At 42.9% G+C, this 13,981-nt stretch overlaps 1 protein-coding gene across 1 annotated transcript in view; it reads left to right on the top strand.

Annotated features, from left to right (window-relative positions):
- Positions 1-12,815, top strand: part of SLC49A4 (solute carrier family 49 member 4) — an 87,484-nt gene extending 74,669 nt beyond the window's left edge. The window contains exon 9 of the mRNA XM_041771789.1: positions 1,215-12,815. Coding sequence (XP_041627723.1) covers positions 1,215-1,330 — 116 coding nt within the window. The 3' untranslated portion in view covers positions 1,331-12,815. The remainder of the gene's footprint in view (positions 1-1,214) is intronic.
- The last annotated feature ends 1,166 nt before the right edge of the window (positions 12,816-13,981 follow it).

The raw sequence follows: 13,981 nt of genomic DNA, 5'->3' as shown, positions 1-13,981 counted from the left end.
TTGTTGTTGTTGTTGTTATTTTTTAATTTAAATTGCTAAATGGATATTAAACTAGGGAAGATATCCCACTACCACCAACACAACCTCTTCATGCCAAGAAGCTGCTCACTTGTGCACCAAAGCCTCAGGATTTTCTGGCAAGGAGGGCTGGGTAGAAGGAGGCGGAACAGATGCACAGCTTAAGGGCCACTGGAGCTGGAGGGGGCAACGGCAGGCAGCCACCGTGAGCTGGTGTGTCTCGGTAGCATGAGGCTGGGATTGGCCGGTGGGCAAAGCCTGAGTTCATGAGCGAGCATTTTTGAATAAGAATGTTCTTGATACCGTTAAACCAAGTAACAACAGAATTGCCTGCTTAGATGATTCCTATTGGTTTTCAGAGTATTGGCATCATACATACCGTTTATGCTAGTGGGGGAAAAAACGAGAAAGAAATAAACTGAAATATTCACAGTAGTTTCTCTGAGGGTAGAATTAGGATTAATTTGTTATATTTCACTTTATTCTTTTAATGTATTTTCTAACCTGTATTACAATGATTACTACTTGCTGAGAACTTGATATTTCTATCCAAGAAAATCTAAACGTGTTATCTCCAAATTCAGATGATTTTTTTTTACTCGTCTTTCTAACCCGTCGGATATTTCTAAACAGAGACAAGAATGATAGTGATGGAGGGTATTTAAAAATAACAAACGATGAGACACCTGAGTGGCTCAGTGGTTGAGTATCTGCCTTTGGCTCAGGTCGTGGCCCCAGGGTCCTGGGGTTGAGTGCCTCGTCGGGCCTCTGCACAGGGAGCCTAATTCTCCCTCTGCCTATATCTCTGCCTCTCTCTCTCTCTGTGTCTGTCATGAATAAATAAATAAAATCTTAAAAAAAAAAAGATAATGAACAAACATTTAAAGGTGATTGATTTTTTTTTTCCTTTGGAGGAATAGATTTTGGTTTTGCCACCAAATCAAAGTGGTTAAATTGATGAAAAGTTATTAATAGTATTGATTAAAAATATTGCACATGAGAGCAGTATAATACATTGCAAGATTATTATCACCCAGACTCCAGATTGCCCCTGTTCCTTGAAAACCGGTTTGCGGGCCTCCCACAACGCATCTATTATAAGCGCCTTTGGCTGTGGAGCACGTTGCTCCCGGCTCACAGGCAGTGTTCTGCTGGTGACCTAGGAATGCTTACAACCACATGTTTTTGTCTTACAGAGTTGTCTTGGTTCAACTGGTGCCTTCCCGGGTCGTGTTTGCTCAGTCTCCTCCTCATTCTGTGCTTCAGGGAATCGTATGACAGACTCTATCTTGATGTGGTTGTCTCAGTGTAATAGCACAGACGTGCAGGAGTTTAAAAAGGGACTGGAAATCATACTGCATACTGCACATTTGCTTGGAGTTGCACACCTCTAACGGGAAAAAAAAGGAGAAGAGAGAAACTTCATTCAGAGGTTCTGTTAGGTGACAGATGATCACATGCATTTCATGACTACTAGGTAATAATAATGTGGGACTGGAGTGATAATAGGGAATTGAAAGACTATAAATGGCACACCCGTGCCTAGCTCTGGGGTTGGAAGTGTGGATATCTTACACATAAAGCACTAAGAAATAATGCCCTCTCTGTTTTGTGCCAGTGCTAAACTACTGATTGACTCCTTGTAATTATGGAAAGAAATAAAGGGTATCTGTCAAACACCTTACCTAAGTCACATATCAGAATAGGAAGAAATGCCACTAACTTCTAAAGAAGTTCAAACCCTATATCAGATTTTAATTATAAAGTAGCCAAGAGGTATATCGATGATAAAAATTAGCCACATGTACACTACATTTTTTCTAATAAAGCCATTTCTTATATGACTCCTTATTTTTAATTAGGTTGGAAACCTTTGGCCATCTTTACTATGGTGAGCAAGTGCTTCCCAGTGACTTCAGAGCACTTTGTGTCTCGATCTCAACTTATCCTTGTTTCTGTGAAATACAATTTCATCTACTAGGCTCTTAAATAATTATATTAAAGGTGACTAAATGTTCAGTATAGTCGCATTAAATATTGTATGAAAAATGTAACTACGTTCTGATTTAGCACTTTGTTAAAAGTGAAATGACAAATCACATAGAACATTCTGTGTCTTCAGCCTATATATATATATATATATATATATATATATATATATATATATAGTGGCATGGGATGTAAAGTCCAGCACCAGCTGTTATTTACTAGGGTTGCATTTTATTAAATGACCCTTGTTTGAAAATAATAATTTATAACCTTGAAACTTCCAAATCTGTTGAGTGATTTCTGAATTACATTCTTGTATTTCAATTCAGGTTGTAAAATATTCGATTCTGTCTGGAGTCCATACATTTGAGAAGGTGATATTTTGCCCAGTACCTGTTTTCTTTGTATGGATGATAATAGCTTTTTAAAAAATGACAGTTACTCATTGGACAGCTCTCAGACATGTATTTCACTGTGACATAAAATATGCTCTGGTGGGATTATGGTATTACTTACCACTGTTCACATTTACATAATTCCCCTTACCCAGGAAAACCAAATTTTTTCCAGAAAGACAAGAATAGTACTTTTCTTCACCTTCATTATGCTCAGCTTCCTTCAACCCCCCGCCTTTTTTTTTTCCCTCACTTGAAATTACATCTTCATTGTCAGGTAAATATATATTTCATTTATCTTTCTCTGGACAGAGTGCAGGCCCGCTCCTTCCCTTAGCCATGGTGGTAAAATGTGGTTAGATCTAGTTAGCACTCAGCTCTGCTCATGTCTGCACACGTGCACACACCGTCACACGCAGTCCCAAACGCCCCCACCCTCCTTCACAAGTCCAAGGCTGTGTGTCAGTTCACCTCGGTCTTAGAGGAGGATCTAAGCCGCCTTCTAAGATCCTAAATTGTGCTCCTTGGAAAGTCAGAAAATCCTCACATTCAGCATATCTTCTGTCACCTTTAAGTCAGTCCCTTTATAACCATCCTACTATCTTAGCATCAAGAACCGAAGGAACTAAGGAACTTGCTAAAGAGAAGCAAAAGACCCTGAAGGGGAGGCTTAGTTCCAGGTTCACTCTCTCATTCTTAAATGAAAGGAAACCAGAATTTTTGAAGATGACTGAAAACCAGCCACCAGAGATAGGAGCAGTCCATGACCCAGTGCTAAAATAACCACCACCCCTTCCTGTTTGGATAGAAGACAGACAGGAGAGAGAAGAATTCTCAAGTATTTGGTTTTAGTCAGAACTGTTGGTTGTGGACACTGTATATGAAATCTTACCATATAATAAGATGTGATATAGAACATTTTAATTATAGTTATTCTCCTTTTAAAACGAAGCAAAGAAAAACACTTTAAAAAATATTACCTGAATGACTAGTTCAGTGACATCCCAAGTGGGTAATGGATTAAAAATTCCTGCGTTGTCCCAGACACCAACCGTTGTTTTTAGACACATGAAATGAGTCCTTGCATCTCATCTGTTCTATCTGCTTTCCCCTCTGGCAGACGCTTGTTCTAATCACAAACTACAACTGTTTTAAGCTATCACAGTTTCCTATATCAATCCTGATAGAACCAAAGGGGCTTCGGAGGTGGGGAGAGGATTACATGTTATTCATTTACCTGAATGTTTCAAGTCATACACATTTTTTACTTTTTGTTGTTATTTCTAGTATGCATCAGAATAGACCAGCTGTTGTCTTTGAACTTTCTAAACAAACACTATAGAGTCTTAATGAAATTCTATAATGAAAGAAGTCTGAGCCCTCCATTAAGCCAAGCCCCTCATTTTAGGATTCATAGAAACAATCCCACAGAGGTTAAGGTTCTTGCTCAATGAAGGTCGCAATCCTAGTTAGAACCAACTGAAATCCACACTTTCTGACTCCCAAAGCAGGTCCTTCCCCACCTCACAAACCAGCTTCATTTCGACATTTTGGGGGTGTCCGTGAGCACTCCTCCATGTTCATACATACGGGGCTAAAGAGCAAGTCATCATTATTTGAGTATGGGAAGTACAGGGATCCAGTTGAGGTGACTGGTTTTTAAGTAGGATCATTCCGTTTTCTTCATCCTGTTGGTGCTCTAACATCCCTAAGTCTTAGCTTGCAGGGACATGGTATAAAAAGATTCTGATGAATAATTCAACCCTCATAAACCAAATCAACAGCATTAATTGGTAAGGACATGTTATAGTGTAGGTTCCCTGTGGCTTATCAAGGAATACTTCACAGTTTATGGGAAGAAACATTTTTTAATATGGTCCATGGTCAAGATACAGGAACAAGATAATTACATGCACAAATGCACTTCACTGGAGGATGGAGCTAATAAAATAACAAGAGGGAATCAAGTACAAGTAGGATTTTGTATATTTAAGCATATAGGGCTTAAGAGCCAAGCTTTATCATAGATCATATATTTATGCTTAATTATTGAGAATGTTTACAGCTTGTTTTTATGAAGCCCTTCTAATGAGGGATTCAAGCTAAGAGATTTTAAATTGAAGAGATTAAATTCCCATCTACTTTAAATTAGTTTTTTTTTTACTATTATTTTTACTAAAATCTAGGCATTCATCTTGCTGTTTGCATAAGTAGAAGCTGCATTTTAAACTCAAGATCAAATACAAATGCATAGTAAATTTGCTTTAAATTAACGTTAAAAATCATATTAATTCCACGCTGCTGCCTAAAATAGTAAGTACGGGAGTTACTGGGATTATGCCATCTTATATAGCAAGTGCAAAGCTGTGATATGAAGAAAGTGCCATATTAAAAAAAGAAACATATAGAAAACCACAAGGAAATTTGATGACACCTATTTTGTGGATATAGGAAAAATAGACTTCCCCTTTAATTTGGAATTATACAGAAAGGGCCAAATTAATGCTTATTTCCATATTATCAAACAGTTCGCCAGTCTGTTAGGAATATATAAGCAATATTCTGGGGGCATGTAGTGTTGGACCATCCTAGAAGAACAAAGGTTGACAGGGAGATTTTGGGGTGCCCTCTTAACAGCATCCACTGGGTACTTTGTACTCAATGGAGGTAGTTGTGTGCTCAGTAAGCAGACACCTAGGCTACCCCGAGCATGCGTGTCCTTTCAGGTGTCTTAGACTCTCCTAGGTCTCTGCTTCCTTGAACTGACTTCCTGGCACAGGCTTCACCCTGAACCCCTCCCTGAGCTCGAAGACGAAAACCCAGTCTCATTCTTGACTACTACTAAGGCCATATGCCTGGGCTTTCCTCTCCTGAGCAAGTAAGTCCAGAGAGATTTAACAGTTCTTCCCACAGCCAGCCTGTTAGACTGTTCCCTGAAATGGTAATGACAAAGGTCTCTAACGAGCTCCTCTAGTTAGTGCTTGTTGCATTTTAGAATATGGACTGATCAGATTGCTTTCTGTAGTCTTTCTGTTGTGCCTTATAATCTAGAAGGCCTCAAATAATAGCTTTTCCATCTCAACCCACACTCAAAAAGTGAGAGCAAAGGTTACTCCACCCTCACGGTTCTGTTCATTCACCGAGGGAGAATTACAGTTTGGTGTTCTTTTTTTAAACAACTAAAAAGTGAAAGCATGGAATTCATTTCAGCAACTTAAAAAAATGATAGAAACACATCAAACCATTTTAGCTCTAACTGCACATCACAGTGCTCTCAGGGTTCTTGGCTCTTCCGGTCTGCAGGGGAGGCTTCTACAGTCTTGACCAGAATGGCAAGAATGACTTGGAGACACTTTTAATTTACCTAAATGTTAAAAAGTGATACTTCTACTTAATACAACCTAATTTAGGCTTTTTCTAATTCAGATTGATTTTCTTCCCAGACAGATCATGAAATCAAAGGGATGATCTAATCCAACTACCTCATTTTACAAATTAACAGGGAACCTTTTAGGTTCAATGCCACAGCCAAGTTTTAGCAGGTAATGTCAGTCCTAGATCAGCATCCTTTCCATAAGTGATCAATGTGGTAACCAGAAATAACATTTAAGTAATTTTTTCATTTCTTTTAAGTTTTTGAAAATTAAATGCATGAAGGTCTATCCATTATGAAATACTCAGTACAGAAATACAGAGTGAAGTCTACCTCCATACAAACATGTGCTGGACTATCCATTCCCCTTTTCCAAAGTATTTTTTATTAATCCTTTCAGAAATTTTTCTATGAATTTGCATACATATATATAGAAACTTAGAAGGGATTAAAAATTAAGTCATCTAGGGAACTATTTCTTAGACCATGGTGGCATTAGCTTTTTTGGACCGAAGGAGGAGCTTCTGAGATCCTTATTTCTCTCCCAGATGAGTCTATATCAAATGTAGGAGTGGTTAACAGAGACATTTCACAGACCTGGTTGTGTACGTACCATCAAGCTCTATCACATCCTAAAGTTTAAAACTGAATTCCAATATGCAATATTCTGTTTTTCTTATTACAAATAGAGTTTCTGTTTTTATGTTATCAACTAGGGCCCATGCACTGCAAGAGAAGTGAATGACCCACACCCGAAGTCCAAATCTATTTTCTTGACAGCGCTTCCCTGGCTCTTCGTCTCAGCAGAGACATGCAACAGTGTGGAAAGCAGAGTCAAGAGAATAAACTTTGTAAATCCATTTTTTTAAACAATAGCTAATGAAGATTCCAGTGATCCTTCCTATTTTCCTGGTCACCTTCCTTAGCTATCCCAACTCTCACGCTATCCATAAAACTGATGAATTGTAGTAGGACAAGAGCGTAGCTTGGTTTGGTCACCTCTTCCTTCACTGCCCTCCTTCCCATCCAGCTTTCCCCTTTCGGGTTGCATCTTCTGACTTATTCCTGACTATGCTTGAAAGCAAGCTGCGTGAAACCCAGCTTTCCTGAGTTACCACATTAGAGAGGAAGCTGGCCAGTTTCTTCATGAACTAGACGAGAGAGACCAAGGAGCCTCCGGGCCTGGCACATGTCTCAGGCCTAGTGTCTTCAGCTGTTTGACCTTGAGCAAGTCATTTCATTTCCTGTTTATCATATCTCTGAAATAAGGAAGCAAACAAAGATATTCCCTCAGGTCTCTTCCAGTTCAAAAACTCAGGTGCGTTCTTATTTCAGTAGGAAAAAAGAACGGAAGCGGTCTCTAAAATTGCCAAGCTTCCCGGTGGCTCCGTGTTTCCATTTTGCAGCGGCCCTCCTCCTGTGAACACGTGGACTGTTCCACTGCACACCCATTTGACAAGAAGAATTGGCTTTTTCATTGTCTGTGCTAGGAGATAAGCTACAGGTGCTGTTTATATCCCCCAAAGGACTTGGTATGTGAAATGCAGGGTTTATTAAATGTATCAAACACAGTAAGAGAAAGACCTGCCATCTGATGTTGAGATGGCGTTCTCGGGGCCGGGTCAGAGCCGTGCATTTGCTCGCTGGAGTCAGGCCCAACCAGGGAGCCATCCTTTGTCTTGGTTTGATTCATTGTGAGTCAGTGACAGGTTAGCACCTGTCGAAATCAAACTGTCAGATCAGATGGTAAAGCCCATCCCCAAACGTGTATTTCTAGAGTCCGTGGCACCAAAGAATTGTAAGTTGCTTTGCAACTATGTCATCCTCTGCTGGGCCACATCCTGTCAGCAGAGCTGTGCACATCTCTTGCAGAGTGACAGCAGAGGCTCAGCATGTCAAGGCCTGATCTGTTCGCAGGTGTTAGTGAACAAGGCTTCACTGAGGCTCCGATGTGAGCACAGCCGCTAGCAGAGAAACGAAGCAAAAGAAGCGACCAGCCTGGGAGTCAGGAGGCCTGGGTCTCCCTCCGTCTCTGTCCCCACGGCAGCGGCCGAGCACCCTTGGGGCCTTTGGCAAATCACTCTTCCTCTCAACTTCGACTTCCACACTTCTAAATTAGGGGGAGAGTAGGTGTTTCGTTTGGCTGAAGAGTTTTCTACGCCTACTGGTCACACATCACTGAAAGTAGAAAACAGCAATAGAGTGCAAGACCTACCCGCCAGTACTTCCAGTTCTACGTTATCATTTCAGATAATGAGGAACTTCTGCAAGGCCCTGTTAGAGATGTGTTACAGGTGTCGGGCAGTGAGAGGAACTCTCAGGCCGTCAACATGGCCTTTGTCCCTTCACCCATCCTTCTGCTCGTTCTGTCTGCAGACTCATGATAGGTGTGCAGTGTGTGCCTGTGAACGAGAATCAGAAAAACAAGATGTTTCTTTCCTCCGGGACCTTTTGGACAAATTTGAAAAAACCAAAAACATTCTCCTGAACTAACAATTAAAAGAAATAATGACAGTTTCCCACATCCTTAATTATGCACAGCGGGAACCTAAATCTCCTTCTCCTACCACCATTAACCATGACTGATGTCAAGGAAAGGGTACTTTGCCGCATTGAAATTTTTATCATAGAACCTGTATCAATCTGAGAGCAGAGAATCAATGTTGGCAGTAGGAATCCCAAACCTCACCACCGTGGCTGGGTTACTAGTCCTTCAGGAAGTCGGGAAGACTGTTGGCACCTCCATCTTCCTCTGAAGACAGATTTAACAATTGCACGCACACTAGGACGCACGTATTCCTAAGGCCTTGTTAGTCTCCTTCCTGGGGGGAATTTGAATGTTAACACAGAACGAAGACTAACCACCAAAAGGGAGGGTTTCTAATGCGAGAACTTGGGACTTGAGCTAGGTAGAGAAGGTCTAGTCTGGGGACTGGAGACTGTGGGAGCCCTCCAGGTCTCTCCTGTGAGGAAAGGAACGTCAGCACACTTGATGCATCGCTAGTCAAATCCTGGCCTCTGAAGACTGCAGAAACCCAAAGAATGCTCAAAAAGGGCAGGTTTTATTTCTGCAAGATGGTTTTATTTACTGCAAATGTCCCCAACTTCAAATTTGTCTCCGTCTCCACCAGAAACGTATCGTTTTGGAGGCTTCTGAAAATTAAGTCCTAGGAAAATTCTGCCTCCCTCTTCCTAAATTGCATCTACAAGTCCCAAACAAAATCGCTTCCTTGACCTGCACACATACCGTGCTATTCCCCCTTGGGTCTGTGACTCAAAGGGGCCAGCAGAAGTCATGAGAAGTGATTGCTCCCGCCTCACCTGTCATAGCAGGTGGACAGGGCTTGCCCGGGAATTTAGCTAAGCTTGAGGTGTGTTGGGTGGTCTCTTTCTTCTTATTTCTTTCCTCAGCTCACTAATTCGCATTGTATTGCTCTTCCGATCCGTAAGTTATGGCCTAGGAAGTGTCTTCGAGAGCTATGTAGACGTCTCCCACAGAGCCATCCCTCTCCTCTATAATCCCACTGTCTTTCAGCCTGTGCCCTAGAATCCTTGCTCCATGCCCCCAGGAAAGTGGTTACCCTTGCTCTTTGCAGAGCAAAGAATATCAACTAATATCTTACCCCTGACACCTCAACCTCTTTTATCCCAGAGAAGCCCTTCCATCCACTCAGGCTCAGTGTAGACCCCCAGGCAGGACAACTGCATGCTACCTTCTGTCGCCTGTAATTGTCCTTCCACCTATCTGAGGGAAAGCTTATTCTCATGAACCAGCTCCATCCAGTCTTTTTTTCAATATTGCTCTACCAGTAAATTCTTTGTTAGCTAGGTCCTGAAACTTATGTCATATTTTTTTAACTTTGATTTTTTTTCCTTACGGAATTGCTTCTTTTATCTTAGAGCAGACTATGATCTTTTTCCTTATGCGTACTTAATAATACAATTTGAACAGAATGGAACTTTCTAAAATAAAGTCAGGCAGGGACTTCATCATAGCCCATATTAAATGCCGAGAGGTAGATCATATTAAAAAAAGAAACAATCTAGGAGGCTGGGTGAAGGAGGCTGGATCTTGTAATTCAGCCGGTACATTTGGGGCCCCTGCTGTATGCTGAGCACTGTGCTACGTACTGAGGATGCAAAAACAAATACGATAGTGTCCTGGCCCTCACATTCATTTTCTGATCAGTCCATTCACAAAAACTGTGTAATTCAAAGCTAGGAACGCACCCTCCCCCCACTCCAATGCTGCTAGTTTTGTAGCTTATTTCTACAACTGTCCATGGTACCTTACCCTGTTTGGAAGAATATGTTCTAAATCCTGTCTTCTTGGGCCATTACAAATCCATGCATGCCCCTCATCAATGAATGGATATATGTAAGCTCCACACAGTATAAAATACTCCTGGCCAGCTTTGGAAGGGAAAGGCAGAGAAAGCTGTTTTGACGACTTGAGAAGAGGGGGAAAGGTTTTAGGGAAAGCTTACGAGCTTCCAAAGATTTCCGATCTGTTAGTGCTCATTCAGACGTGGGGTTAGGCAGGGGGGAGAGCCTTCTAGCAAGGAGGAGACAAGGCCACGTAAGGAGGCCCAGGAGAGCACCGTGGAAGAGTTGCTGAGATGTAAGCCAGGCCTCTGGGCATTTGGTAATGTCTCTGCTGAGCAAAAGTGGAGGAGGAGGTTTGGAGGCAGAGCTATAGTTGAAGCAGATTCTGGAAAACAGCCCCGAAACTGGCTTAGTCTCACTGAGTCATCTGGGCCAGCCTCCTCCCTCCAAGTACATCCTGCCTGTAGCATGTCTGGCCCACTGCTTTCTCAGCTCGAGAGGGATGGAGGCTCTACAACCTTCCCTTCTTCTGTTCCAGGGCCATTCCCCATTTGCACTGATAAGTTCTTGTTTTCAAAGAATGGAGGCCAGAGGGGGGTGCTCAAGAAATAGGGTGGTAGAGGGAGGCAGCAGAACACATCAAGTGAAGAGGAATTGTGGTGGTGAGGAGAGAGGCCCCACATTTCCCCTTGGTGCTCAGAAGCCCGCGGAGCCCTAGAAGGCGGGCCAGCCACCTGGGACCCCCGCCCTCACAGATGCCCTGTCTGGCACAGCAGGGTATCCCGTTCAGCTCTGAGAAAGCAGTGGGCACGTAGACATCCACAGCCTCCCAAGAGGAACCCTGTTTTACTCAAAAGGCTGTAACTTTAACAGTCAGTCCCCCCTCCCTTCCATCCCCCAAGGAATGTGCTGCAAGTGAAGGCAATGCCTTCAATACCTGTTGTGTTTCCTTCGCTCTACCAGAATAGTTCCTTCTCATGCCAATTTTGGGATGCAAAGAGATCCTAAGTAGTCCAAGTAGATTTAGATCCAAGTAAAGTTCCCATCTCTTGCTCCATTCAGACTTCTCCGGCCACCTCCACCCTCTCAGTCACACTCCTAGAAGCCAGCCAGAAAGCCTGTCCTACAGAAATCACTCTCCCAAAGCCCAAGCTCTTTGTTCTCCTACTGTTCCTAAGCCACCATGATTCGGTCTAATTTTATACTGTGCGTAGTTGTCCGGCCTACGTGGCTGTGCTGTACCTGACAGAGGAGGAAGGCAAGCAGAGGCCGGGGCAGCGGGTGGTGGGTCTGATGGCTGCAGAAACGGAACCAAGGCACCCCCCTCTGCCCCCCGGAGCAGAAGCCTGCAATGGTCCCGTGGCCACCACCGTCCAAACCGGGGGACCTAGCGTGCCAAACAGGCCCCTCCACTCCCATTCCTCGGGTTTCCTTAGGTCACCCTGCCTTGGGCCTTGAGCCTCCTCTGGGCCTTGAGTCTCGTTCCTCTTGGTGCCCTCCAATTCCCTCCTGTTCGTCCCAGGCTGCAGTGAAGCCCCTGCTTCCTTTCAGTCTGTGGGAAAACAAAGTCCTTTCCTGCCAGGATCCAGGTCCACCCTGGGAATAGTTTTTGGCTGAAACTGCCACAGTTAAACACAAGAAGTTCTGATTGCTGGAGCGAAATAGTGTTCCAGCAGGCTGCAGCCCACTCCCCGCTTCTGGGGCTCTAAGGAGGAGAATGGGTCAGGGCTGTGCCAGAGGAGGACCGAGGAGAGACCTGGTGATCCCTTGAGATTCCTCCCAGCTCCAGAACCTGATTTTTTTAAATGGCAACACCAAGATCTAGGGAACACAAAGGTGCAGTCTCCTTGACAGCAGGTGCCCGCCTCCTAGGACACCCCGTGCCTGGGCAAACTTCCTCTTCCCCACACAAGACGGGGCGTAAATATGAACAGGTGCAGGGTGGGGGTGGGGGAGTAGCTTAAAATCTGCCCACCCTGAGACTTAGTGCTGGGGGTGTGCATATCCACTGGCCTGGCTCCGTGACCCGGTGGGTCTACGCCACTGTCAAAGCATGAGTGCGTGTGATAAATGCCCCTCTGACACTCGTCACGATTTAGGAAGCGTTCTGTGCATTTTTAAACAATTCTTACCATGTAAAGATTGTATTACATTTTAATAAAAGAAATTTTTTTGCATTTTACTTTTTTAATATTTGGGATTTTATAGACTTTTATTTTATGGTCAAGTTATACTTTTGTAAGGAAATGTTGAAGTCTTGAGTACTTTTACTTTAAAACTATAGTCCATGTCAACTGTAAGCACTGATAAATAGCATTCATATGCAATTTTCCCTCCTTTTCATCGGGTCTTTTTAAGGAACTATGTTTTGGTGAAGCCTTTGATTTAAAACTCTGCTTCATTTTACATGTTGTGAATACTGAAGATTCTGAAAAATAAAGATGCATTAAAAACCTCTGTGCTGTTACATTGTGGAAATGGTAATGTGCGTTGCTTTGCCAAAGTGGTAATTAAATGTTTAATGGTTTAGAACTGCTAGTTCAGAACGGGGCTTCTAGTCATTACTCACAGCGCGGGAGCGTCCGTATAATAAGCCTCCGTTTCTTGGGAGAAGGCACATGAGGACGGCGATCTCCTGTTCAGTTAGGAAATATGGTTATGTTGACTTTATGGTTACTGTGCTGTGGTTTTGCAATAAATGTGTATTGAAAGCACTTGTGATAAAGTGGTCTGCATTTTGTTTTTAATCAAACTCCAAATGGCAGGAGAAGCGGAGCCAAAACTCCCTGCGCATTTGGGCAGCGAGATATGCTGGAGAAACACGAGCTTGGGAGCCTGTCCTGCTCCTCCACCAGCAAGCCCCGAGACTTGGGAATGCTTTCATCTGTTTTTGGTGATCCTGTTCTCTCACCCATTATAAAAAGTATAATTAAGATGAAGGAGTGGGCTAATTACACCTACCTCATATGGATTTTGTGATGATGGGAGAGAGAGCGGTGAACATAAAGCACCTGGCACATCTCGGTCGCCTGGTGTTATTTGCCTTCTTCCTTTGCTTCCCTCTTGTATCCCTCCCAAAGCCTTCGTTTTAATTTTCACTCAATTTTTTAAGATATTCCAGTTAAGGGGCACCTGGGAGGCTCTGGTTTAGCGCCTGCCTTTGGCGCAGGGCGTGATCCTGGAATCCCGGGATCGAGTCCCACGTCGGGCTCCCTGCATGGAGCCTGCTTCTCCCTCTGCCTGTGTCTCTGCCTCTCTCTCTCTCTCTCTGTCTCTCAAGAATAAATAAATAAAATATTTTTTAAAAAAAGATATTCGAGTTAAAATTTGTTGACTCCCTGAGCAAGGTGATAGTTATTAAGTCCTCACATAGTTAATACTCCCTCTCATTTATCATAGATGTGAATCCCCAAAAAGGCTGACCAAGCTGGGTTGAAAGAGCATTTGGGAAATGTGCCAGTGTTGTTTATATATGTACCCCAAACGGTTACAGCCTACTAGAGATCCAAAAGGATTTGCCTTTGTGGAATCTGAGACAGAAGAACAAGGGGCAAAACCTATTGAGGTAGGTCCAGATCCATCACGAAAACATGGAGGAAGCTCCTTTTTTAGTCCCAAAGCAAGCACACCCATGGGTGAGTGGTGGGGGAGCCCGGGCTTGAAAAAACTCAGAATCATGAATGTCCTTTAACCTTTTGGAAGGAGATTTTTCTTAAAATTTTCTGGATTAGTTTCCAAACAGTCCTGTTCTCCTCTCGAAGTTTCCAAAGTCTTCATTTTTAAAAATACAGAAAAGCATAATGCTTCCTTTACTTCTGACTGTAAATGATTTTAATATAGAACAGATCATAGCTATATTTTTATGTTCTATCCTTAACAT

This window comes from Vulpes lagopus, chromosome 1 (genome assembly GCF_018345385.1).
Source record: "Vulpes lagopus strain Blue_001 chromosome 1, ASM1834538v1, whole genome shotgun sequence".
NCBI classification, from domain to species: Eukaryota; Metazoa; Chordata; class Mammalia; order Carnivora; family Canidae; genus Vulpes; species Vulpes lagopus.
Note: the sequence above shows the minus strand (reverse complement) of the source record. Positions and strands in the feature narration are given on the sequence as shown.